This window comes from Macaca fascicularis, chromosome 1, assembly GCF_037993035.2.
Source record: "Macaca fascicularis isolate 582-1 chromosome 1, T2T-MFA8v1.1".
Taxonomy (NCBI): Eukaryota; Metazoa; Chordata; class Mammalia; order Primates; family Cercopithecidae; genus Macaca; species Macaca fascicularis.
Genome location: NC_088375.1, coordinates 181,706,933 through 181,734,706, shown reverse-complemented (window position 1 = coordinate 181,734,706; position 27,774 = coordinate 181,706,933). Strand labels below are relative to the sequence as shown.

At 40.2% G+C, this 27,774-nt stretch overlaps 1 protein-coding gene across 5 annotated transcripts in view; it reads left to right on the top strand.

The window, feature by feature from the left end:
* Positions 1–27,774, top strand: part of SCP2 (sterol carrier protein 2) — a 123,606-nt gene that overhangs the window by 16,708 nt on the left and 79,124 nt on the right. For 2 of the 5 annotated variants that reach the window (XM_045370887.2, XM_005543342.4), the window contains exons 2-6: positions 4,043–4,100; positions 11,427–11,498; positions 14,152–14,283; positions 18,095–18,159; positions 26,325–26,451. In XM_045370887.2, the coding sequence (XP_045226822.1) occupies positions 4,043–4,100; positions 11,427–11,498; positions 14,152–14,283; positions 18,095–18,159; positions 26,325–26,451 (454 nt within the window). The remainder of the gene's footprint in view (positions 1–4,042; positions 4,101–11,426; positions 11,499–14,151; positions 14,284–18,094; positions 18,160–26,324; positions 26,452–27,774) is intronic. The other 3 variants (XM_065522368.1, XM_074006394.1, XM_074006396.1) reach the window with 3 other exon arrangements.

The window sequence follows — 27,774 nt, the reverse complement described above, 5'->3', positions numbered from 1 at the left end:
GGACAACGATCATCTACAGAACCAGGTGTCCAAATACTATCACTAACATAGACCTCGATAGGGGCGTCCATCCATGTCATGGCTCGAATAAGAGGAGGAAAAGGAACATAGGCCCAATATTTATAGTTTTTAACAGTCTGTGGGGTGACAGAGGGTAGAAGGATCAGTATCAGGAGGAGGCAGAGGTTGAGCCGGACCTGGATCGCTGGAGAGAAGTTGTTCAGGGTGGCTGACTGGATTGTCTGTTGTAAAGGAGTTAGCATGGTCATTTTCTTCTTTTTAGTGATACGTTGACGTCCTAACCCAATCAAAGTGGCTATTTGATCAAAATATATTGAAAGAGTTTTAGAGGCTGAATTAGGAAGAAATACCCATTCAACTAGAGAATCATTTTGTACTATTAAGTCTCGTAGGAGAGTGGATGGAAGGAAAAACTAAAAATTGTAAAGGTAAATTTGGGTCAATACGAGAGACTTATGCCTCTCTCACTCGTTGTTTCATGAAAGTCTTGCTTCACTTAGGTATGTATATATGTGTGTACTGGGTTGTAAAATGTATTTTATTGTGGTTTGCAGTCAAAACAATAGTCAAAGTCGTTTTGCTTTAGCATGATCACTCAGCAGCAAGGCACTACATCTTACCTAATCAGTCATGAAGTTCAGTAGATTTTACTTCCCTTGTATTTCTTAGGTCTATCTCTTTCTATCTTTTTTGCTTCTGTATTAGCCCTCACTTGGCCTGTTTCAGAATCATGCTAGTTGGTCTCACTGCCTCCTGCCATACTCCTTTCATCATTTCTCCACATTATGTCTAGGATGATCTAAAATGCAAGTCTCATCATTCCCAGTCTCTTTCTCTTTAAAACTAGACTATTTTAAAAGAGAAATTTTAGGTTTACAGCAAAATTGAGTACAAGGTACAGAGATTTCCCATGTGTTTCCACCATTCCTCCATATATAGCCTCTCTCACTATCAGCAAGGGTACATCCAGAGTGATACCTTTGTGTCATGATGAACATACATTAACACATCATTATCACCCAGAGACCATAATTTACTTTAGGGTTCACTCTTGGTATTTTGCATCTATGGATTTTGACAAATGTGTAATGACATGTATCCAGTATTATAGGATCACACAGAATAGTTTCACTGCCCTAAAAATCCTCTGTGTTACACATATTCATCCTTCTCTCCCACCAGCTCCTGGCAACCACTGATCTTTTTACTGTCTCTATAAATTTTACCTTTACAGAGTGTCATTTACTTGGAATCATAGTTTGTAGTCTTTTAAGATTGGCTTCTTTCACTTAATATGATATCTAGTTAAGGTTCCTCCATGTTTTCTCATAGCTTGATAGCTCATTTCTGTTTAGCACTGAATAATATTCCATTGTTTGGTTGTGCCATGGTTTATCCATTTACCTCCTGAAGAACATCTTGATTGCCTCCAAGTTTTGACAGTTATGAATAAAGCTAATATAAACATCTGTGTGGTTCTATCATAATGGCTCATGCCTGTAATCTCAGCACTTTGAGAGGCCGAGGCAGGAGGATTGCTTGAGCCCAGGAGTTCGAGATCAGCCTGGGCAACATAGTGAGATCCATCTCTATAAAAAAATGTAAAAATTAGCCAGGCATGATTATGAGCACCTGTGATCTCAGTTACTTAGGAGGCTGAGGTGGGAGGATTGCTTGAGCCTGGGAAGTTGAAGCTGCAGTGAGCTATGATCACACCACTGCACTCCAGCCTGGGCAACAGAGTGAGACTCCATCTCAACAAAACAAAACAACAACAAAAAACGTCCATTTGTAGGTTTTTATATGGATGTAATTTTTCAGCTCCTTTGGGTAAATGCCAAGGAGTGCTATTGCTAATTTGTACGTGTATTGTGTGTACTTTATTGTTGCTTCATTTATTTATTTATTGAAACTGAGTCTTGCTCTGTTGCCCAGGCTGGAGTGCAGTGGCACAATCTCGGCTCACTGTAACCTCTGCCTCCTGGGTTTTCCTGCCTCAGCCTCCTGAATAGCTGAGATTACAGGTGCTGGCCACCATGACCAGCTAATTTTTGTATTTTTAGTAGAGACAGGGTTTCACCATGTTGACCAGGCTGGTCTCGAATACCTGACCTCAAATGATCCATCCACCTCGGCTTCCCAAAGTGGTGAGATTACAGATGTGTGCCACCATGCCCAGCCTGTACATGTTTAGTTTTGTAAGAAATTGCCAGACTTCCTAATGCTCCATATCCTTGTCAGCATTTGATGTCAGTGTTTTGGAATTTTGCTGTTTTAATGAATAGTGGTATCTAATTGTTGTTTTATTCCAGTCTCATTTTAAAAAACATTGTTGTCTGGGCATGGTGGCTCACACCTGTAATTGCAGCACTTTGGAAGCTGAGGCAGGAGCATCACTTGAGCCCAGGAGTTTGAGACCAGCCTGGGCAACATGGCAAACCCCATCTGTACAAAAAATACAAAAATTAACTTAGCGTGGTGGTGCGTGCCTGTAGTCCCAGCTACTGTGGGTGCAAGGGGAGCTAAGGTGGGAGGATTGCTTGAGTCAGGGTGGTTGAGGCTGCAGTAAGTTGTGATCGTACCACTGCACTCCAGCCTGGGTGACAGAGCAAGACCTTGTCTCAAAAAACAAACAAACAAAAACACTGTCTTCAGGATAAAGCCCAGACTGGCATTGCGGGGCATAAAGGGTCCCTTGTGAGTTGGTTCCAGAACTAGACTAAACTTTCAACTCTATTACTTATTAGCTCTATGCCCCTGGGTTAGTTGTTTATCTCTCTGTGTCCTAGTTTTCTTATCTGTAATGCATGGAACCTACCTTTTAGGATGATTGTGAGGATTAAATGAGTAAATACATGTGAAATGCTTAACACAATGTATACCACAGTAAGTGCCCAATAAATATTAGTTGTTATCATTGTTTGGACCTAAGTTACTTTTGTGTTCATATTACTTTTTTTTTTTTTTTTTTTTGGAGACAGAGTCTTGTTCTGTCATCCAGGCTGGAGTACAGTGGTGCTCTCTTGGCTCACTGCAACTCTGCCTCCTGTTTCAAGTGATTCTACTGCCTCAGCCTCCCCTCCCGAGGAGCTGGGATCACAGGTGTGTACCACCATGCCTGTCTAATTTTTGTATTTTTAATAGAGCCAGGGTTTCACGATGTTGGCCAGGCTGGTCTTCAACTCCTGACTTCAAGTGATCTGCCCGCTTCGGCCTCCCAAAGTGCTGGGATTACAGGCGTGAACCACCACACCCAGCCATCCTTAACACTTTCTACTTTGTGCTTTAACCTATGTCGTACCAAATTATGTACAGTTCTTCCACAGAGAAAAAACTGCTGTATTCTCTCACTTCTAGACCTTTACTCCAAAATTTCTTTCTCTTTCACTGTGCTAACTGCTACTCATCCATAAGGACTTAATTTAAATGGCAGTTTCTCTGGGAAGCCTTTCTTGTCCTCCCTCCAAGTCTGGGTAGATGTCTCTGTCAAGACATTCTGTACTTCTGACACTGTAGTGTAACTGTCTGTCTTAGGTTAGACAGGAAGCACTCTGAGGGCAAGGATTTTGTATTATTTATTATTAGAGTCCAAGAACACAAGAAGTGCTCAATGTGTTTTTTGTTTGAGTAGTGAATGAATAGATTTTCATTGTGTAGAAAATATAACTATACTTAGCTGGGCGCGGTAACTCATGCCTGTAATCCCAGCACTTTGGGAGGCCGAGGTGGGCGAATCACGAGGTCAGGAGTTTGAGACCAGCCTGGCCAACATGGTGAAACCCTGTCTCTACTAAAGATACAAAAATTAGCTGGGCATGGTGGTGTGCACCTGTAATCCCAGCTACTGGGGCGGCTGAACCAGGAAAATGGCTTGAACCCAGGAGGCGGAGGTTGTAGTGAGCCGAGATCATGCCACTGCACTCCAGCCTGGGTGACAGAGCAAGACTCCATCTCAAAAAAAAAAAAAAAAAAAAAAGTAACTATACTTGTTTGTATTTATTATCTCTTTCTGTATCTCTAGTTCGTGAGGCCTGGAGCTGAGAATTCAAGAGACTACCCTGACTTGGCAGGAGAAGCAGGTAACATAGAACATTTAGATCTTTGAACATTCATAGTTTATTATGTGGTCTGTCTTGATTTCATGGATGGGGCAGCCTTGCAAGCACAAAAAGAAGCCCAGTCAAGGGAGAAGAACCTGTGCAGAGAAATGCCTAGTGACTCACTGCAAAGGAAAAGAGCTTGGGCATTCTTAGCAGCTACATAGCCAGAGCAGAGAGTGGCTTACAATTTTATGTGCTGTCCAAATATTTGCTGAGGTGGTTAAGGGATCTGTGGGAGAGAGAGGTAGGGTCATTAAAAGGGATAACATCATTCTAGTGGGTGTTAACTTTAGGAGTTCTAATAAAATTAGTGTCTTCCTTTCCTGGAAAAGGGATAATCACATTCAAAATGTATTAAATACCATTATGGTGGTTTTCTTCACTTCATTGAGCCAACATAGAGAATTCTTTTTCTGTCACTAGGTTACTGCACAACTAAAGGAGGTGTTATAGTTTGTTATTGTTTATTCTAATGAGTATTAGTACTTTTGAGCAAAAGACGGGTGAATATTAGTGTGAGTGGAACCAACAGGGAGAAAGATGTACAGGTGTACGGGTCCTGGTTCTCTAAGCATTTGGCATTCTTTAGAGACGTGCCACGACCAGGCTGCATCTGGCTACACTGTGGGTCTGAGTTCTAGCAGAGAGATCCGCATCCATTGTTCTCCTTCTCCCCCACCTCTCTTTTGTTTTTAAAAAGGGGACAAGCATGAGAGCTTCTTTACATGATATATATAAATAATTTGTTTTGCCATCAATAAGAAATTTAATTGTTTTGTAAAAATCTAAATGCTGGCATTGCCAGAAAAATTTAACAGGCTTTTTTTTTTTTTTTTTTTTTTTTTTAATTTGAAATGGAGTTTTGCTCTTGTTGCCCAAGGTGGAGTGCAATGGCGTGATCTCAGTTCACTGCAACCTCCATCTCCCGGGTTCAAGCGATTCTCTTGCCTCAGCCTCCCGAGTAGCTGGGATTACAGGCACGCACTACTACGCCTGGCTAATTTTTTTTGTATTTTTAGTAGAAACAGGGTTTCTCCATGTTAGCCAGGCTGGTCTCGAACTCCTGACCTCAGGTGATCCGCCTGCCTCAGCCTCCCAAAGTGCTGGGATTACAGGTGTGAGCCACTGCACCCAGCCTAACAGGCTTCTTTATATCCCTGCCGTTATAGTACAAATTCACACACAAATGAAAATGGAAAAACTACCAATACTTGATTTCTGTCCCCTATTTTTCCACTTGCAATCATATACTTAGATGCCTTTTGACTCCATGGGAAAAAAAAATCTAACGTTGAGAACTACCACTAACAAGAAGAAAAGAATATTTTTGTTTTTGAGAATGAAATGGTTCCCGACATAGTGGGTTCTTAAGCACCTTCTCTGCATATGTAGTATGCTAGCTTGATGTCTGTTGGTGTAATTGTTACTCATTTGGCATGGTTAGTGCACAGGTTGGTGTCTTCAAAGAGGCCGAGATAGGCCTCACTTACCTTTTGCAAAGCACCAATAGCTGCACTCTGGAAGTGCCAATCTGTTTTTAAGTCCTGAGCAATTTGTTGCACCAGATGCTGGAAGGGAGGTGTGTGAATCAGCCTAGTGGACTTCTGATAACGTCTGATTTCACCGAGTGCCACAGTACCAGGCCTGTAACGATGAGGCTTCTTCACCACTGCAGTAGAGGGCACACGCTTACGAGTGGCTTTTATAACCAGTTGCTTCCTGGATGCTTTACCACTGGCTGATTTTGGGCAGTCAGCTTTGTACTAGCCATGGTATAGAGACCTCCTTACTTACCCTCCTTCTTTGGGTGGAACTCTGCCAGCTAGAGGTGGTGCTGATGATAGAGAGGGGCAGCAGCTGCTGGAACACCTAAATAAATGTTTTGGTTTGGGGGCAAGTACTCTAAGCTTAGGTGCCAGTTGTTTGGAGAATTCTGGGAAATACCTGCTGTCAACACTTGGAGACCTTCTCTTTCGTCCCATAAGTTGTTAGGCACAGTCCTTTTCCTAGGGAGCGTCCCCAACTCAATTCCTGCTACCTTGTTGCCAGGCAACCCAAAAGGAGTTACTGTGTTTATTCCTTAGATGTTCCTGCTTATTACCATAAGCATCCAGTACATATATATTTAGATTTTGCCTCAACTTTTTTTTTGTTTTCTTTTTTCTCTTTCTAACCATTCCTTCAACATCAACTCTTATTATTCAACTCAATACTTACATGTTATACAAGGAATCAGAACATGTCTGTCCTCCAAAACGAAGGTTCAAGAGATTTGATTAATTGCAGTGGTTCTCAGGGCAGACACTATTCACTTAATGTTTATCTTCTGCGTTGTTAAACGTTCTCCTCTTAACTGATGCCTCCAAACAGCTTCTGCCTGTCTCTTAAGTGGGAGATAATTTGATCAGTTTTCTCTATATTTTTTGACCAATTTCTTTTATTTCATTAAAAAATTTGAAGTTACTTTAGTGTGTATATAATATTTTGATTATAAAATGGTAATATTGAGGTAAAGTTATGATGTTTGAAATTAACTTTGGGGATTGACTAGTAATAAGAAATCTGGCCAGGCATGGTGACTCATGCCTGTAATCCCAACACTTTGGGAGACTGAGGCGGGCAGAGCACCTGAGGTCAGGAGTTCGAGACCAGCCTGGCCAACATATAGTGAAACCCCATTTCTACTAAAAAATACAAAAATGAGCTGGGCATGGTGGTGGGTGCCTGCAGTCTCATCTACTTAGGAAGCTGAGGCAAGAGAATTGCTTGAACCTGGGAGGCAGAGGTTGCAGTGAGCCGAGATCACATCACTGTACTCTACCCTGGGCAACTGAGTGCCCAGGTCTCTCAAAAAAAAAAAAAAAAAAAAAGCCCGTCTGATTTACTCAGCTTACTTATTAATACTGTGTTTGCAAGCAACATTAGGAAAGTAAATATCTTTTAATAAATGAACTTTTATATGGGATAAAACTTAAAACTTCTATTTATTATTATTATTATTATTATTATTTTTTAGTTATTAAAATTAAATTGTAGAGACAGGGTTTCACCATGTTTCCCAGGCTGGTCTTGAACTCCTGAGCTTGAATGATTCGCCTGCCTTGGCCTTCCATGGTGGGATTACAGGTGTGAGCCACTGCACCTGGACAAAACTTAAAACTTTTAAAATCTAGCTTTGCTCTTAAAAATACTCCCCCATTCTAATTATGTAAAGAAGTGAGCAGTGCCAAAGGATTACTCCACTCATAGATCTCACCTACAGCACCTTCAGACCACATCAGTCACATTTCGTCAAACATTTATTCAAATACAACTTGGGGATAAAAATCCCTGAGATTCTGTAGATGCTTTTGCACTTGCTGTCTCTGGACTCATTTGTAGACTGTGGTGTTGAGGCAGGGGTATTGGTTTAGAAGTCTTACCCCACTTCTCCAGACTGCTTATAGGAGGGGGTTCTGCTCCCTTTTCTTTCCCGTTATTTCCTAAATGCATAGAATGGAGGGGAGCACACCAGCAGAATTGTGTCCTGTCACTTCCATTACTTAAGGACTTCTACTCTTTATACATTCCTATATCCTCCTTTTCCTCAGAGAATGGTTGGGGACCCCTTTACATCTAAATGCACATGACATGTGCTTGAGTGATATAGCAACCATGGAACTCCTTGAAACATTTTCAGATAGTTAACTTCTGTGCTTCCATTGTTTTCTTATCCTTTTAACATTTTTGTTTAATAATTATTTTAATCTGAAAGCTTATACAGAAAATCTGACATTAGGAAAAAGTGTGCAGCAAATAGTGAGTGCCTCCTGGGCACTGGGAAGGTTTCAGATTGGTGTGATATACTGATCTCAAGGTTCTTACCATCTAGTAGAGAAAATAAGGCAAGTTTAGAGAGACAGTGAGTAGTAGACTGTGAAAGGTACAACATGCTGTTAGCATTTTTTTTTTTTTTTTTTTTTTTTTTTGAGATGGAGTTTCGCTCTTTGGCCCCGGCTAGAGTGAAGTGGCTCAGTCACAGCTCACTGCAACCTCTGTCCGCTGGGTTCAAGTGATTCTCCTGCCTCAGCTTCCCGAGTAGCTGGGATTTACAGGCGCCTGCCACCACACCTGGCTAACTTTTGTATTTTTAGTAAAAATGGGGTTTAGCCATGTTGTCCAGGCTGGTTTTGAACTCCTGACCTTGGGTGATCCACCTGCCTCGGCCTCCCAAAGTGCTAGGATTACAGGCATGAGCCATCATGCCTGGCCTGCTGTTATCATTTAAAGGAGGTACAGAGTACCAGCTAAACATACCTTTTTGTAACTCATTCTTTCCCACTGATTATAAGAGCAATGCATGTGTTTTATTGTAACAAATAATTATGTACTAAAGAAAACAAAATTTTGACCCAGACCTAATCACTATTAGTATCTTGGTGTTATTCTATTTTAGCATTTTCCCCCTATGGCTATATGGGATCACATTTGTAGTTTTGTATCCTATTTATTTATTTATATATTTATATATTTTTAAGGACAACATTTCACTATGCTGCCCAGGCTAGAGTGCAGTGGCTATTCACAGGTCCAGTCATAGTGCATACCACCTCAAACTCCTGGGCTCAGGCAGTCCTCCTGAGCAGCTGGAACTACAGGCACTCGCCACCGCACCCGGCTTGTATCCTTATTTCTGAAATTGATTTTATCATGAGCATTTCCCCTTTTACTTAAAATTGTTTGGAAAAGGGCCAGGCGTGGTGGCTCATGCCTGTAATCCCAGTACTTTGGGAGGCTGAGGCGGGCAGATCACCTGAGGTCAAGAGTTCGAGACCATCCTGGCTAACACGGTGAAACTCCGTCTCTACTAAAAATACAAAAAATTAGCCAGGCATGGTGGTGGGCACCTGTAGTCCCAGCTACTCGGGAGGCTGAGGCAGGAGAATGATGTGAACCCGGGAGGCGGAGTTTGCAGTGAGCTGAGTTAGCACCACTATACTCTAGCCTAGGCAACAGAGTGAGAGTCTATCTCAAAAAAAAAAAAAAAAAAAAAATTGTTTGGAAAAGAATGTTTAAGTTGTGCATAATATATTATTTTATATATATGCTGTTATTTTTGTTGGACATTTAGGTTCCCAAGTTTTTGATATTTTAGAAAAATTGTAGTTAACATTTTGCTAAATAAATGTTTGTTCTAATCTCTGTTTATTTTTGAGGAAAGAGCCTAGAAGTAGAATCGTAGGAATAGTGAATATGATCATTTTTAAGTTTCTTTTTTTTAAATTGAGACATGGTCTCCCTCTGTTGCCTAGGCTGGAGTGCAGTAGTGTGATCATGGCTCACAGCAGCCTTGACCTCCTGGGCTCAAGCAATCCTTCTACCTCAGCCTCCCAAGTAGCTGGGACCACAGACACACACTACCATGCCTCCTTAATTTTTGTATTTTTTTGTAGAGACGGGGTTTTCCCATGTTGCCCAGGTTGGTCTTGAACTCCTGGGCTCAAGGAATGCTCCTGCCTTGGTCTCTTAAAGTGCTAGGATTACAGGAATGAGCCACTATGCCTGGCCTCTTTTTTTTGTTTGTTTGAAACAGCGTCTGGCTCTGTTGCCCAGGCTAGAGTGCAGTGGTGAGATCACGGCTCACTGTAGCCTTGACCTCCAGGATTCAAGTGATCCTCCCTCTTCAGCTTCCCAAGTACCTGGGACCACAGGTGTATGCTACCACACCTGGCTAATTTTTATTTTTTGTAGAGATGGGTTCCCACTATGTTGCCCAGGCTGGTCTCAAACTCCTGGGCTCAAGTGATCCTCCCACTTCAGCCTCCCAAAGTACAGTAAGCCACCATGTCAGCCAAGATTCTTGCCAAATTAATTTTCAGCATTTACACCCTTAGAGTCTCATTGGCAACATATGAGAATGTTCTTCTCAACATAGTCTTGTGAACGTTATTATAAGACATTTATTTTTTGCCCATACGTTAAGCAGGAAAAGATAACTCATTGTTTGACTAACCCAATTCTGTAATCAATTACTTTATAAATTATAATTGATTATTATAATTAGTGTGTTTGTGAATTAAAAAAATCTTTCAAATACATTTATATGGTTAAAAAAAAAAGAGGCTGGGCTTGGTGGCTCATGCCTGTAATTCCAGCACCTTGGGAGGTCAAGGGAGGCGGATCACTTGAGGTCAGGAGTTTGAGACCACCCTGGCCAACACAGCGAAACCCCCTCTCTACTAAAAATACAAAAAGTAGCATGGTGGTGGGTGCCTGTAATCCCAGTTACTTGGGAGGCTGAGGCAGGAGAATCACTTGAACCTGGGAGGTGAAGGTTGCAGTGAGCCGAGATCGCGCCTTTGCACTCCAGCCTGGCGACAGAGCAAGACTTTGTCTCAAAAAAGAAAGAAAGAAAATACAGGAATACAGGGCCAGGTGTGGTGACTTATGTCTTTTACCCCTCACTTTGGGAAGCCGAGGTGGGAGGATCGTTTAAGCCCAGGAGTTAGACTGCAGTGAGTTAGGATCACAACACTGCACTTCAGTGACAGAGAGAGACCTTGTCCTTAAAAAAAAAAAAAAAAAAAAAAAAAAAAGGAAGAGTGGCTTGTAATTCTCAGGACTGTCCCCCATGGACAACTTCTTTTAACTTGTTTTGCTTTAGTTCTTCTGGTGGTTATCTAAATACTTCCTCAAGTTTTTGATTTGTCAGTTTTAGATGTCTGTTTTTTCTCACTGTCATAAATGAGGATTTAGCTCACACTTTTTTTTCAACCTCACTGTCTTGTTTCCAATTTACTTACATAATTTTTCTCATTTATTTACATAATTTTTCTCAGTTCATCCACTAGTTGTTTCTGCCACTTTTGATAGCATCCTTAAGCTCTCTTTCTTGTTCCATAGACAGAGTCATCTCTTGATCTTGGCTTTGTAAGATGAGCACATTTGTGCTGTCTGCTCCCAGTAATGACAATCTTTCTCATTTTACCCTCTAGATGTGCAGTGGAGCTACAGGGATGAATAAGACAAGGACCGTGTCATTAAGGAGCTGTAAGACTCTTCAGATTTAATGTAGATAGATGTGAAGTTATAACAGAAAGTGTTAAGTACCAAAAAGGAGATACGGAAAAGTGATGCAGTAGCTTAGAGGAAAAAATGATTACTTTTGAAATTAGAGATCTGAGATGATTTGATGAAGGATTTGTCATTTGAATTGAGCATAGACTATATAGAGTAGTTTACTTTGAGAAAACTCTAAGCTTAATTTTTACTCTCCTAAAACAAATACTTAAAGCACTTTTTGATAAAAACCTTTTGTTTTTATAGGCCAGAAGGCTTTAGCTGATGCACAGATCCCTTATTCAGCAGTGGACCAGGCATGTGTTGGCTATGTTTTTGGTATGTGTTAAACTGTGTATTCTAAATTTTTTTTACCTGAATCTAGCAGCAGCTACACAAACAATACAGAGACATTTGTCAATTTTAACCCTCAAAAACTCAGAATTCATTCAATTATATTTGCATTGAAAAAAAAAAAGAAAAAATCCCTCAGAATTCAAAGTCTGATTTAAGGGGATTACCACTATTTATATATTTCCCTTATGTGTCAACCTAGTGTAATTTTTCTTTTGGTGACTATTCCAAATCATACTGTAAAGATCTTCTTTGGTCTTTTTAAAAATACGGCCAGGCACTGTGGCTCACGCCTATAATCCTAGCACTTTGGGAGGCCGAGGCGGGCAGATCACGAGGTCAGGAGATCGAGATCATCTGGCGAACACGGTGAAACCCTTCCTCTACTAAAAATACAAAAAATGCACCTGTAGTCCCAGCTACTCAGGAGGGAGAAGCCCGAGAATCGCTTGAATCCAGGAGGCAGAGGTTGCAGTGAGCTGAGATTGCACTCCAGCCTGGGCAACAAAGCAAGACTCTATCTCAAAAAAAAAAAAAAAGCATAGTGTTTCATTGAATAAATGTATTATAATTTATTTTACCAATCCCCTTTTAATGGATATTTAAAAGTTCCAGTCTCTTCACAGCATTTAAAAAATACTTAATGTCAAATAAAGATTGAATATATTCAAGGTATAAAATAAGATGATTTATGTATATATTGTGTAATAATTACCACACTCCAGTTAATTAGTACATTAATTACCACCCATGCTGTACATTAGATCCACAGAACTTGTTCATCTTATAACTGAAAGTTTGTACCAGTTGACTAACATCTCTCTGTTTCCCCAACCCCAACAACATTTTTTTTTTTGTTTTTGGCAAAGGGGTGGGGTGTGTGGGGGAACCCCTACATCATTTTATATGATTATATGATATTCTACTCTTGAAGGTCTACTATAGCTTATTTAGAAGTAGTAATGATATTTTCTAAATTCTAGTTATTATAAAAATACTATGAATATATACAGTATTATTAAAATACTATAGTAGGTGTTACTGTAGATGAATATTTGTGCATATATATGATTTATTTCTTTGAGATATCAAGATATCAAGAGAATTCTAGAAGGGAAACATACTGGGTTAAAGGGATGCAGAATATATTTATTGAAAAGCAGATCCCTAACTTTCCTGATTTTGCTGAAGACTCCTGGAGCCTGTACCTTCAGATATTCCCATCACACTGCTCCAGCATGTCTACCTTGGTGGTCATGTTACTTGTGTTTGAAATGCTTGTTCCTTGGTGCTGTAAAGAAATAGCACTTGAACATAAATTTAATTTACTCAGCAAGGCCACTTTTACTTCCTGCAGAAAGGGTACACTTGCCAGCAGTTTTGCCACGAGAGTACACCAAGCAAAGGAGACAGGATCATTTATAACCTGACGTGTCCACCCTACTGCTGTGTCCAGTTCCATTGGCTGGAACGGGACCTCACATTCTGTATTTGTCTCGATTGGCTAGCAACTTAGAACTTTTTAAAAGAGGCAAAGGCAGAGGAGAACAAAGGAAGGAGGAAGTAACTTGTGGAATGCCAAGAAACGTAAAAACACCTTCAAATAAGGAAGAGGAACAGGTTATGACCTAATGCTTGCTTGGACCAGTATAAGCATGCCAGGGCAAATACTTAGGCTAAATAGTGGGAACTAAGAACATAAAGTACATTGATTTCTTTACCATGGCTAGCAGATATTTAAGAATGTTAGCATAGGTCTTTGAATATATTTTGCTTCTAAGAGAAGTTACTATCTATTCCTAATTAAATGGGGAGGAAAGTCTTTGAAGAGGAACCTCTACTTTACTTTTTACACTTGGGAAAGGAAGTCACATATGTATTTAACATGGATCATGTTTTCCTGGAATGCCTTGGCATGCAGGGTCTTTTAAACTTTTCGAAGTTGTGGAATCTTTATATGAAAAGTAAATCATGGCTTTTAATCACTGTCATAGGTTTAAAGATTTTATTTATTTATTTATTTATTTGAGACCGAGTCTCGCTCTGTCACCCAGGCTGGAGTGCAGTGGTGCAATCTTGGCTCACTGCAACCTCTGCCTCCTAGTTCAAGTGATTCTTCTGCCTCAGCCTCCTAAGTAGCTGGGATTACAGGTGCATGCCACCACACCTGGCTAATTTTTTGTATTTTTAGTAGAGATGGAGTTTCACTGTGTTAGCCAGGATGGTCTTGATCTCCTGATCTTGTGATCTGCCCACCTTGGCCTCCCAAAGTGCTGGGATTACAGGCGTGAGCCACCGCACCTGACCAAGGTTTAAAGATTTTTATCCGACATTTAGGTGTTTATGAAATATTGCTTTCTTTATCATATAGCCTTAGCCAGATGGAATCATTTTCTATTAGCTGATCATTTCTTTACTTCTCTACCTCTGTATTATATAAAGAAAGTGCACATATATTCTGTTTTCAGTCTTTTTTGCAGAGTAAATGATGGTTAGTGTTAAAACTGTTTCTAAGATATTGTCTTGCACGTGTTATATGCTTGGCAAAGGTATAATATTAAAAAAACACATAATGTAGTATTATGTTGCATTGCAGCTCTGTAATTCTCCATATTAAAATTTTTGTTTTTCTATTCAGGTGACTCTACCTGTGGGCAGAGGGCTATCTATCACAGTTTGGGAATGACTGGAATTCCCATAATCAATGTCAACAATAACTGCTCTACTGGTTCTACTGCTTTGTTTATGGCCCGCCAGCTGATTCAGGGTGGTAAGGAGTGCTTGTCTAGTGTACTTAAATATTGCCCCATTTTAATCATTTAATCACACGACCATCAGAGGAATTATTTTATAATGTATTTGTTTTAAAAAAGGCCATATCAGGCCGGGTGTGGTGGCTTATGCTTGTAACCCCAGCACTTTGGGAGGCCGAGGTGGGTGGATTGTTTGAGCTTGTGAATTCGAGACTAGCTCTGAGCAACGTAACAAAACCCCGTCTCTACAAAAAAATACAAAAATTAGCTGGGTATGGTGGCATGCATCTGTAGTCCCAGCTCCCTGGGAGGCTGAGGTGGGAGGATGGCTTGAGCCTGGGAGACAGAGATTGCAGTGAGCCTAGATGGCACCACTGCACTCCAGCTTGGGCGATAGAGCCAGAGCTTGTCTCAAAACAAAAACAAAAACAAAAACAAAAAAACAAAAAAACAAAAAAACAAAAAAAAGGCTTTATCAGCCAGGCATGGTGGCTCACACTGGTAATTTCAACACTTTGGGGGACCAAGGCAAGAGCATCATTTGAGCCCAGGAGTTCAAGACCACCCTGGGCAATGTAGTTAGACCCTATGTTTACACAAAATTAAAAAAAAATTAGCCAGGCGTGGTGGTCCCAGCTACTCAGGAGGCTGAGGCTGGAGGATATATGATCATACCACTGCACTCTAGCCTGGGCAACGCAGTGAGACTCTGTCTCTAAAAAAAAAAAAAAAAAAAATTAAAGTAAGATAAAATTAAAAAGGCATTGTAAGATATAATTTATAGACCATAAAAGTATACAATTCAGTGTTTTTTGTATATTCACAGAATTGTATACCTATCACCACTATGTAATATTAGAACTTTTTTTTTTTTTTTTGAGAGTGAGTCTTGTTCTGTTGCCCAGACTGGAGTGCAGTTGTGCGATCTCACCTCACTGCAACCTCCACCTCCCGGGTTCAAGTGATTCTCCTGCCTCAGCCTCCCGAGTAGCTGGGATTACAGGTACCCACCACCATGCCTGGCTAATTTTTTTGTATTTTTAATAGAGACGGGGTTTCACTATGTTGGCCAGGCTGGTCTCAAACTCCTGACCTCAAGTGATCCGCCCACCTTGGCCTCCCAAAGTGCTGGGATTGCAGGTGTGAACCATCACACCTGGTCATATTAGAACAGTTTTATCACCACAGAAAGAAACCCTGTACCCATTAGCAGTCATTCTCCATTTTCTCCTTCCCTCAGTCCCTAGAAACCACTAATTTACTTTCTCTTTGTGGAATTTCGTATTCTGAATATTTATATAAATGGAATTGTACAATACATGGCCTTTTGTGGTTTATTTCACTTAACACAATGTTTTTACAGTTTATTCATGTTGCAGCATATATCAGTACTTAATTCCTTTTCATGGCCAAATAATATTCCATTGTATGGATATATCACATTAAAAAATAGATGGACTGTTTTTTAAATGTAGAAGAAAAATAAAAAGTAAAATAAGTAGAAATGAGGTCTTGCTATGTTGCTGAGGCTGATCTCGAGCTAATAGCTTTAAGTGATCTTCCTGCCTTGGCCCCTCAAAGTGCTAGGATGGCTATACCACATTTCTTCTACCTGTTTATCAGTTGATAGACATTGTTGCTTGCGTATTTTTTTTTGGTTTCCATCAGTTGAGGGATTGTTTCTATTTTTTTTGGCTGTTATGAATAATGCTGCCATAGTGAGCATGGCACCCGTAATCCTGGCTTCTTGGGAGGCTGAGGCAGAAGGATTGCTTGAGTCTCGAGACTGAGGCTGCAGTTTGCAGTCATAACTGCACAGTCATAACTGTGCCACTATACTCCAGCCTGGGCAACAGAGCAAGACACTGTCTTTTAAAAATGGTCAGGGGAGGGCGAAGATAATGCCATTGTAAACATTGTGTATACTTTTTTTTTTCTGGTGGCCGTGTATTTTCAGTTCTTTTGTATATGTGTCATATCCTATGTTTCCATATATTCTAGGGTTTTTTATTAGGTCCTCTCTCTGTTCCACTGATTTGATTGTTGATTACTATTTCACTACCCAGCGTTTTAATTATTGGAACTTTATATTGTTTGATAATGCTAGTGGTCCCTGTTTCTGTTACATTATATTTCTTTTATTTTTTTAGGAAAAAATGTGGCAATCCTGTCTTTTTTTTTTTTTTAATTCAGCTCCTGCAGGAATGTTTGGCTCTTCAGTTGAACTTTAGCAGCATCATTTTTAGGTGCCCCCTCTCTCCAAAAATAATTCTTTTGAGATTTTCATTGGGTTCATTTTTTAATTTTTAATTTCAAATTTTAAATGCTTTTCTAACTGTGATTCTAAATTAGCTTTTTATATTCATTACTGAAACATATTTCCACATTAACACGAAATTTTATTAACATATTGAGACTCAAGAGAAGAATTAAGCACCTTATTGATTTTTCCTCTTTTCTTTTTTTAGAGACAGGGCCTCACTCTCTCATCCAGGCAACAGTATGGTAGCATGATCTCAGCCCCTGCAACCTGTGCCTCTTGGCCTCAGGTGATCCTCTCACTTCAGCCTCCTAAGTATTAATAGTTGGGATCATAGGTGTGTGCCACCACACCCGACCAATTTTTGTATATTTTGTAGAGATGGGGTCTTGCCATGTTGCCCAGACTGGTCTCGAACTCCTGGTCTCAAGCGATACATCTGCCTTGGCCTCCCAAAGTTTTGGGATTACAGGCGTGATTCACCACGCCCAGCCCGATTTTTCCTCTTATCTAGAAGAATATAAAGATTTTCTCTGTAATTTTTCTGTTATTAAAAACTTTGGCTGGTTGGTGGCTTATGTCTGTAATCCCAGCACTTTGGGAAGCTGAGGTGGGTGGATCACTTGCGCCCAGGAATTTGAGACCACCCTGGGCAACATGGTGAGACTCCATCTCTACAAAAAAAAAAAAAAAAAAAAGCAAGAAAACTGGTTGTGGTGCCACAGGCCTGCGGTCCCAGCTACATGCAGATTGCTTGGGCCCAGGAGGTCTAGGCTTCAGTGAGCCATGATTGCATTGCTGCACTTCAGCCTTGGTGACAGAGTGAGATACTGTCTCAAAAAAAAAAAAAAAAAAAAAAAAAAAAAACAAAAAAACCTTTGTGGTGCTGGGCACAGTGGCTTATGCCTGTAATCCTAGCACTTGGGAGGCTGGGGTGGACAGATTGCTTGAGCCCAGGAGCTCAAGACCAGCCTAAGTAACACGGTAAAACTTTCTCTACAAAAAATACAAAAATTAGCTCTAGCTAATAGAGAGCTGAGGTGGGAGGATCGCTTGAGCCTGAGAGGTTGAAGCTGCAGTGAGCTGTGAGCCTGCCACTATACTCCAGTCTCGGTGACAGACTGAAACTTTGTGTCAAAAAAAAAAAAGCAAACAAACAACAACAACAACAAAAAAAACCTTTGTGGGATTATAGTATGTTTTTACATTTTGTGTAAATTGGCTTATTTATTTAGAGACAGAATTTCTGGGCTCAAGTGACCTCCTGCCTCAGCTTACCAAGTCACTAGGACTACAGGTGTGTACCACCACACTCAGCTGATTTTTCAAACATTTTAAGTTTTTAAATTTTTGTAGAGACAGAGTCTTACTATGTTACCCTGGCTGGTCTTGACCTCCTGGCCTCAAGCAATTCATCTGCTTTGATTTCCCAAACTGATGGGACTAGGGACTAGAAGTTTGAGCCACTGTGCTCTCACTTGATGCACTTATTTCAATTGAAGTATTTAATGATATTTTGTTGGTGTTTAGAAATTTGAAATTTCAAAATAATTACATTTTCCTTTAAGGTGTGGCAGAATGTGTCTTGGCTCTTGGGTTTGAGAAGATGAGTAAGGGAAGCCTTGGAATAAAAGTGAGTGTTATTTTGGCATAGTTACTAAATGAGCTAATATAACCCAAAAGTTGAAAGGTGATACTTAAATATGTATGCATAGATCTTGGTAGTTTAGAATAGTGAAGAATCTTAGAGATAATTTTGTTCAAACTGTTTATTTTACCAATGATGAAACTGATGTTCAAAGATATGAGATTACTGAATTTGAAGTTGACTTATCTATTTAATTTGAAAGCCATTCATTTATTCATTTTTTTGATCAATGAATTACATTCAATAAATGAAATTCATTCAACAAATTGAAGAGAGTTAATAAAATGTGGGACTTCTAATTCTGGTAATGGCAAGCCAAGTTTTTTGAGCCAGTTCTCTCACTGATGACAACTAAAATATTTGGATAGAATATGAAAAAAGAAATCCTGAAGGTATTGAAGAACTAGCAAGAGAGAGGAAGTGCAGATGAATGCCAGAGAATTAACATCAGCATTTGCAACTAGTTTTGCCTTGAAGATCTTTGCTGATCAGGCAGCTGTGAGCCACAATTTTGACAGCCCCCTGGAATGAAAGGGGAAGTAGTCAAAGCTCAGACCTTCCCAAGATCAGAAGTTTAATACCCACATTAAATTGATACTGTGTAAGGATAAACTCTTTGGGTAGGACGAACCTGAAGTAAAACTGCCCACTTCCATGAGATGATAGGGAGAGTTACCATGGCATCCAGTAAAACAGGGGAGAAAAAAAAAAGAGAATAAAAAACCCAGTAAAACCTTTCATTGAGTTAATAAATCACAGACTAGCCCACATGTGGGATCACTGCCAACATTCTCATTATCTGAGTGGTCCAGGAAACCTCAAACCATGAATTGAATCTAAAGTAGTTCCAGAATGGTAGTAACCTAGCCAGATTTTCTTCTGGAGGAAAGCACCCTTCTTCCAGGCTTTGAGAGCCCTTCAAGTAAAATTTCAAGGACACGCAGTTAAAGATAACCTTAAGTGTTAAAGAAACAAGGCACCACAATTGAGAACCGAAAGAAAGAAGGAGCAGTAAAAGGTAATCTCTGAAGACTGCCAAAACTAGATTTATTGGATGCAGATTTAATCATGTTTGTTATGTTTAGAGAAATAAAAGACAGCTTGGAAACCTCTTTAGGCTATAGGAAACTACAAAAAAGAACATTATTGGCATGAAAAAAAAAACCCTAAATGGAATTTATAGAAAAGAAAAGAAAGAAAGAAAATTAAAAATTCACTCATGCCTGTAATCCCAGCACTTTGGGAGGCTGAGATGGGCGGATCACTTGAGGCCAGAAGTTCGAGACCAGCCTGGCCAACATGGCAAAACCCATCTCTACTAAAAATACAAAAAATTAGCCGGGTGTGGTGGTGTGCGCTGGTAATCACAGCTACTCGGGAGGCTGAGGCAGGAGACTTGCCTGAGCCCAGGAGGTGGAGGTTGCGGTGAGCCAAGATGTGCCATTGCATTCCAGCCTGGGCGACAGACTGAGGCTCTGTTTCCTTTTTTTTTTTTTTTTTTTTTTTGAGACAGAGTCTTGCTCTGTCTCTCAGGCTGGAGTGCAGTGGCCGGATCTCAGCTCACTGCAAGCTCCACCTCCCAGGTTCACGCCATTCTCCTGCCTCAGCCTCCCGAGTAGCTGGAACTATAGGCGCCCGCCACCTCGCCCGGCTAGTTTTTTGTATTTTTTAGTAGAGATGGGGTTTCACCGTGTTAGCCAGGATGGTCTCGATCTCCTGACCTCGTGATCTGCCCGTCTCGGCCTCCCAAAGTGCTGGGATTACAGGCTTGAGCCACCGCACCTGGCCTGAGACTCTGTTTCAAAAAAAAAAAGAAGAAAATGAGTTGAAGATAATTTTTTACTGTTATCTAAAATTATACTATTATCTAACTTATGTGATCAACCTGATCCCATTTTCTCTGTTGAAACGTTAAAGGACCTCTACCCCAAATTAACTTAAATACATATGATAATATTTCTTAGAAACCACAAAAGTGGCACTTAATAGGCATTCAAATCAATAAGTTGTTTCCCCCTTTAAAGAACACCTTTGAAAAGTGGTAGAAGTTAGATCGGATAATTTAGGAGTGGATAAGGGGAAATGTGTTCTTCCTAGATGTCAGAGAAGGCATCATGAGCCTAGTCATGGGTGTCTGAATGAATATGATACACCCAGGGAACAGTTTAAAAAACTGTCTGGATTAGAGTGGCAGCTGGAGAAGACTGAGAAATAAGGTTATGTAAGTGAATGTATAATGTTTATGACACATGAAAAATACGTGTTTTTTTCAGCAGTAAATGGTATGTGCCCTGGTAACTTTTATTTGAAAATTATTAAAAATTATAAAATAGTAAAATCCATCCATAATCCCATAGTATAATTAAAAGGAAATATATATAAATTAGAAGTCCCTCCTTCTGCCTATTTTTTTTTTTTTTTTTTTTTGAGACCAGGTCTCCCTCCCAAGTTCAACAGAAGGACTGACACTACTCAATTTCAAGACTTACCCTAAAGCTCCAGTAATTAAGACAGTGTGGTATTGACAAAAAAGTTCAGACAAATTAGACAAATAGATAAATAGAAAAGAATAAAGCATTCAGAAATAGACCTACATAAATATAGTCAACCCATCTTTGACAAAGAAGCAAAGGCAATATAATGGAAAAAAGATAATCTTTTCAACAAGTCGTGCTGGGACAACTGGATATCCACATGCAAATAATGAATCCAGGCACGACCTTACACCCCCCGCCTTTTTTTTTTTTTTTTTTTTTTTTTTGAGATGTAGTCTCTGTTTCCCAGGCTGAAATGGAGTGCAGTGGCACGGTCTTGGCTCACTGCAACCTCTGCCTCCCTGTTTCAAGTGATTCTCCTGCTTTAACCTCCAAAGTAACTGGGATTACAGGCGCCGACCACCAAGCTGGGCTGAGTTTTGTACTTTTAGTTGAGACGGGGTTTTACCATGTTGACCAGGCTGGTCTCAAACTCCTGACCTCAGGCAATCCACCTGCTTCGGCCTCCTAAAGTGCTGGGATTACAGGTGTGAGCTACCGTGCCCAGCCACGTTTTTTCACAAGCTTTTTAGATATCTATTGAGATGTTCTTATTTTGTTTGTTATTCTTTTTTAGTTTGTTAATATGATGAATTATATTTGTTGATATTTGACTGTTGGTCTATCCGATATTCTGGGGTAATGTTTGGTATTTGGTCATGATATATTATCCTTTTTATATATTATTGGATTTGATTTGCTAATCTTTTTCTTTTAAGTGATGGGTTCTCCCTATGTTGCCCAGGCTGGTCTTAAGCTCCTGGGCTTGAGCAATCCTTCCGCCTGGGTCTCCCAAAGTGTTGGGATTACAGGTGTGAGCCACTGCGCCTGGCCTGATTTGTTAAAATTTTGTTAAGGATTTTTGTGTTTATGTCTGCAAGGGTGTTGGTTTGTTGTTTTCTTTCCATTGTGCAGGTTGGTCTTGAACTTCAGGGCTCAAGTGATCTGCTCACCTTGGCTTCCCAAAGTTTTGGGATTATAGGTGTGAGCCACCACACCCAGGCTTGTTTTAATACGAGAATAATGCTGGCCTCATAGAATAGCTGGGAAGTGTTCTCTTCTCTTCTGTTTTTTGGAATAGTTTATATGTAAATTGGTATTTTTTTCTCTTAAATTTTTGGTAGAATTCACCAATTCACCAGTTCACATTTGATTGGGTGACTTCGTTTCTTTTCTTTTAAATTTTTTTTTTTTTAAGATGGAGTTTCCCTCTTGTTGCCCAAGCTGGAGTGCAATGGCAGAATCTCGGCTCACCGCAACCTCCGCCTCCCAGGTTCAAGCGATTCTCCTGCCTTAGCCTCCCGAGTAGCTGGGATTACAGGCATGCACCACCACGCCTGGCTAATTTTGTATTTTTAGTAGAGATGGAGTTTCTCCATGTTGGTCAGGCTTGTCTCAAACTCCCGGCCTCAGGTGATCCGCCTGCCTTGGCCTCCCAAAGTACTGAGATTACAGGCGTGAGCCGCCGCACCCAGCCCTAAAATATTTTTAATTAAAAAAAATTTTTTTTTTTTGCATTCTTATCTTTGGATCATGGTCTGGTGATTTCTTTATGGGAAAGTTTTCTTTCTTTTTTTTTTTTTTTTGTGGTGGTATTTTTTTTTTTTTTTTTTTTTTTTTGAGACGGAGTCTTGCTGTGTCGCCCAGGCTGGAGTGCAGTGGCCGGATCTCAGCTCACTGCAAGCTCTGCCTCCCGGGTTTTTACGCCATTCTCCTGCCTCAGCCTCCTGAGTAGCCGGGACTACAGGCGCCCGCCACCTCGCCCGGCTAGTTTTTTGTATTTTTTAGTAGAGACAGGGTTTCACCGTGTTAGCCAGGATGGTCTCGAACTCCTGACCTCATGATCCGCCCGTCTCGGCCTCCCAAAGTGCTGGGATTACAGGCTTGAGCCACCGCGCCCGGCCGAAAGTTTTCAATCTTCTAAGTTTAGTTTCTTCAGTAAATATATTACTATTCAGGTTGTCTATTTTTTCTTTTTTTAAGCGAGCTTTGATAGTTTATGTCCTTCACAGAATTTGTCCAGTTCATCTACATTGTTAACCTTATTGGTAAAAAGTCATTCATGTTATTCCCATCTTTTTAATGTAGGATCTTTGGATGTGTCTTCTCCCTTCTTCTGGTGTTGGTAATTTTTATCTTCTCTCTTTTTCCATGGTCATCTTTTGTTGTCAGAGTGATCATGGAAAAAGAAAGTTTACAATAGAAGGACCAGCTTTTGTTTTCATTGATTTTCTATATACTCTTTTTTTTTTTTTTTTGAGACAGAGTCTCACTCTGTCGCCCAGGCTGGAGTGCAATGGCATGATCTCGGCTCACTGCAACCTCTGCCTCCAGGGTTCAAGCAATTCTTCTGCTTCAGTCTCCTGAGTAGCTGGGATTATAGGTGCCTGCCACCACGCCCAGCTAATTTTTGTATTTTTAGTAGTGATGGAGTTTCACCATGTTGGCCAGGCTGGCCTCAAACTCCTGACCTCATGATCCACCCACCTGGCCTCTCAAAGTGCTGGAATTACAGGTGTGAGCCATGGTGCCTGGCCTATATTCTTCTTTTTTCTAGTTTATTCTGCTCATTTCTACTCATTCTTTTTCTTTCTGCTCATTTTCTATTTCAATCTGCTCTCATTCTTGATGTTTCCTTTCTTCTCCTTACTTTGGGTTTAATTCTTTATTTTAAATCAGCCATGCCCAGCTAATTTTTTGCAGAGACGGAATCTTGCTATGTTGCCCATGCTGGCATGACCCACCATGCCTGGCTACTATACACACACACACACACACACGTATATATATACACACACACACATATATATACACAATACACACACACACACAATATACACACACATACATATATATGTGTGTGTATGTATGTGTGTTATACATATATATATATATATATATATATTTATTCCCAAGACAGAGTCTCACTCTGTCGCCCAGGCTGGAGTGCAGTGGTGTGATCTCGACTCACTGCAATCTTCAACTCCTGTGTTCAAGCAGTTCTTCCACCTCAACCTCCTGAATAGCTGGGACTGTAGGTGCACACCACCACACCTGGCTAATTTATGTATTTTTAGTAGAGATGGGGTTCACCACGTTGGCCAGGCTGGTCTCGAACTCCTGAACTCAAGTGATCCACCTGTCTCAGCCTCCCAAAGTGCTGGGATTACAGGTGGGGACTGCGAGGCCGGGCCTATATTTTTTTATTTGAGATTTGTTTTTTGGCTCAGGGTATGGTTTATTTTGAAAAATATGATGTGTGCACTTGAAAAGCGTATGTACTTTGTTCTTAGTGGATGAAGTGTTCTATAAATGCTACTTATGTCAAATTGGCTGATAAGGTTGGTCAAGTCTTTTATGACCTTACTGATTTGTCTGCTTATTCTGTCAGTTATTGAGAGGGAAATATTGCAATCTCTGCTATATCTGTAGATTTGTCTATTTCCTTCAGTTCTTTTTTTTTTTTTTTTTAAGATGGAGTCTCGCTCTGTCACCCAGGCTGGAGTGCAATGGCACGATCTTGGCTCACTGCAACCTCCACCTCTTGGGTTCAAGTGATTCTCCTGCCTCAGCCTCCCGAATAGCTGGGATTACAGGCGCGCACCACCACGTCTGGCTAATTTTTGTATTTTTAGTAGCGTTTCACCATGTTGGTGAGGCTGGTCTTGAACTCCTGACCTAGTGATCCGCCTGCCTTCTGCCTCCCAAAGTGCTGAGATTACAGGCGTGAGCCACCACACCTGGCCTATTTCCTTCAGTTTCTGTTTCATGTATTTTGAAGCTCTGATATTAGATATATTAACATTTAGGGTTGTTATATCCTCTTGGTAAGTTGACTCCTTCGTCATTATGAAATAATCCTCTTTAGTCCTTGTTATTAGTTCTTTGATCTTACATCTACTTTGATATTAGCATAGCCAATCCAGCTTTCTTTTGAGTAGAATTAGAATAGTATGTATTTTTCCATCCCTTTACTTATTTTTGTCTATATATTTGAATTGGGTTTTTGTAGACAGCATATTGCGGGGTCTTGCTTTTTAACAATATAATAATATTTGCCTTTTAATTGGACTTTTTATATCTTTCCCATTTGATGTGCTGATTGATGTGGTTGAGTTTAAACTAGCAGTTAGCTGAAACCGATACCTACTAGCTTGTACTATCCTGCATGATCGGATTATGCAGGATATCTTCTCCCATGTTTGGTTTCAGTGACAGCCATGTTAGTAGATTCAAACTGGCTATGGTGGGAGACTTTATACCACAAAAGTTGGCAAATGCTACCAATTAGGGCTCCCTGCATCCTGCCCCAGTGAGCCTGTTGTTAAGAATTTACTTGGACACCACTGATTTGCGGATTGTTTTCTTTTTGTTCAATCTCTTCTTTGTTCTTTTTTCTTCTTTTCTGTTAATTGAGAATTTTTTTTTTTTTTTTTTTTGAGACGGAGTCTCGCTGTGTTGCCCAGGCTGGAGTGCAGTGGCCGGATCTCAGCTCACTGCAAGCTCCGCCTCCCGGGTTTACGCCATTCTCCTGCCTCAGCCTCCCGAGTAGCTGGGACTACGGGCGCCCGCCACCTCGCCCGGCTAGTTTTTTTGTATTTTTCTAGTAGAGACAGGGTTTCACCGTGTTAGCCAGGATGGTCTTGATCTCCTGACCTCGTGATCCGCCCATCTCCGCCTCCCAAAGTGCTGGGATTACAGGCGTGCGCCACCGCGCCCGGCCTAATTGAGAATTTTTTATAATTTCATTTTATCTATCTTATAGGCGTATTAACTATACCTCTGCTGTTTTGTTTTGCTTTTAGTGGTTGCTTTATGTTTTATAGTTACAGCTTTAATTTATCCCCAGACTACTTTTAAGTAATATATCTGTTCACTGTAATGTTATGAGAACTCTAGGAAGTGTTTTTTGTTGTTTGCTTCCTCCAAGAAGTATATTGTAGCCAGGTGCCCTGGCTCATGCCTGTAATCCCAGTACTTTGGGAGGCAGGGCAGGAGGATTGCTTGAGACCAGAAATTCAAGACCACCCTGGGCAACATGGTGAAACCCCGGCTATTCAAAAAAATACAAAAGAATTAGTTGGGCATGGTGGTGCATGCCTGTATTTCCAGCTACTTGGGAAGCTGAGATAGGAGGATCGCTTTATATTACGAAATATAAATGTTATTTATATTTTAAATTTTATTTATTTTCTTTTTTATATTAATCATTTAATACTAATCTTTTCTTATTAGTCATTACTGAGTCATAAATATTTTTATTTATTATTGTCCTCATCACCTTTTACCTTCCTCCCTCCCCAGTGTAAATGCCAGTGAGCAAAGTCTATCTTATTAGTTCACTCTTTTTTCTCTCATGTCTGGAATAGTTACTGGCACATACTGGATGCCCAATAAATATTTCTTGAAAGAGTTAATACCTCTTTCCTCACTTGATTATTTTTTCTTCTTCCCATGTTTCCCTGTGGCGCATGTCCTAACTGATTTTATTCACATTGACCATTTCTGGTGTACTATGGGCTTAGAATAAATAAATGTCTTAATAGCGCTGTAGTAGTTTTGAAAGAGATACTTATCATGTCAGCTACTTATGAAATTTTGTCCCCCCTCTCTTAGTTTTCAGATAGGACCATTCCCACTGATAAACATCTTGACGTCCTGATCAATAAGTATGGATTGTCTGCACACCCAGTTGCTCCTCAGATGTTTGGGTATGCTGGAAAAGAACATATGGAAAAATATGGTATGTTAAAAAAAACTTTTGAGGCTTCTTACTAGTTATATACATGAGATAAGAAACGACAGTTATTTATTAAGGAACTATGGAGGATGCCAGGATATATAAGATGTAAAATGTTTTTTGAATTAAATCGAAGTAATAGTTCTTATAGAACTTAGCCATAGAGAAAGTGTTTATATATAGACTGTGGTATGGGAAGTACCTAGAGTACTCTATAGCAGGAAGTTGAAATAGGAAAAATGACACACATCTTGTCTCCTTTAATCATGGACTATAACTTTTTTTTTTTTCCAAGCTGAGGGTGTCACTCTGTTATGCAGGTTGGAGTGCAGTGGTGCCATCTTGGCTCACTGCAACTTCCGCCTCCCAGGCTCAAGTGATCCTTCCACCCAGCCTCTCGAGTAGCTGGGACTACAGATGTGCACTACCACGTTCGGCTAATTTTTTGTATTTTCGGTAGACATGGCTTTTTGCCATGTTGCCCAGGCTGGTCTCAAACTCCTGAGCTCAAGTGATCCACCTGTCTCGGCTTCCCAAAGTGTTAGGATTACAGGCGTGAGCTACCATGACTGGTCATGGACTATAAATTGAGGATCTTAAAATTTTGTCAACCAAGACGAGGTGAAAGATCAAGCTATTCATACTCTACATTCAATATATCAGCAAGACTTTTCTCTGTATTCTCAGTATATCCATTTCTCACCATTTTTGCTACCTTTGCTGTAGTGGCATAATTTCGTACCTGAAATTTAGGAGTGTTCTAACTGGTTTCTCTACTTCTGCTTGTGTACCTCCAAAGTCAATTCTCTACTTTATAGCCAGAGCCATACTTGTAAAATATGTCAGATCATTTCACACCTGTGCTTAAAATTCTCCATTGTTTCTCATCACACTAAGATTGAAACCCAAATGTCTTCTTATGGCCTACGAGCTTCTACATGATCATTCCCTCCACCCTCATTAGCTCTCTGATCTTATCTCCCACCATTTTTTCTTTTACTAGTCTGCTCCAACCACACTATCTTTTCTTTCTGTTCCTCATACACACCAAGGTTTATTTCAGGTAGGGCTTTAGCCTCTATCCTAAGATCATCAGAGCCATCTCCCTTGCTTCCATCAGGTCTTTATTTAAAAGCCACCTTCTGCTTTCTTTCATCACTCTCCTTCCCAGAACTTCCTATTCACTATCTTCTGCTTTATCATTTTATATGGCACCTATAATAATCTGACATATATCTGACACATACATATATGTCAGATAATTATAGGTGCCATATAACATGAGAGAGAGATATATATATGTATATATATTCTTGTTTATTGACT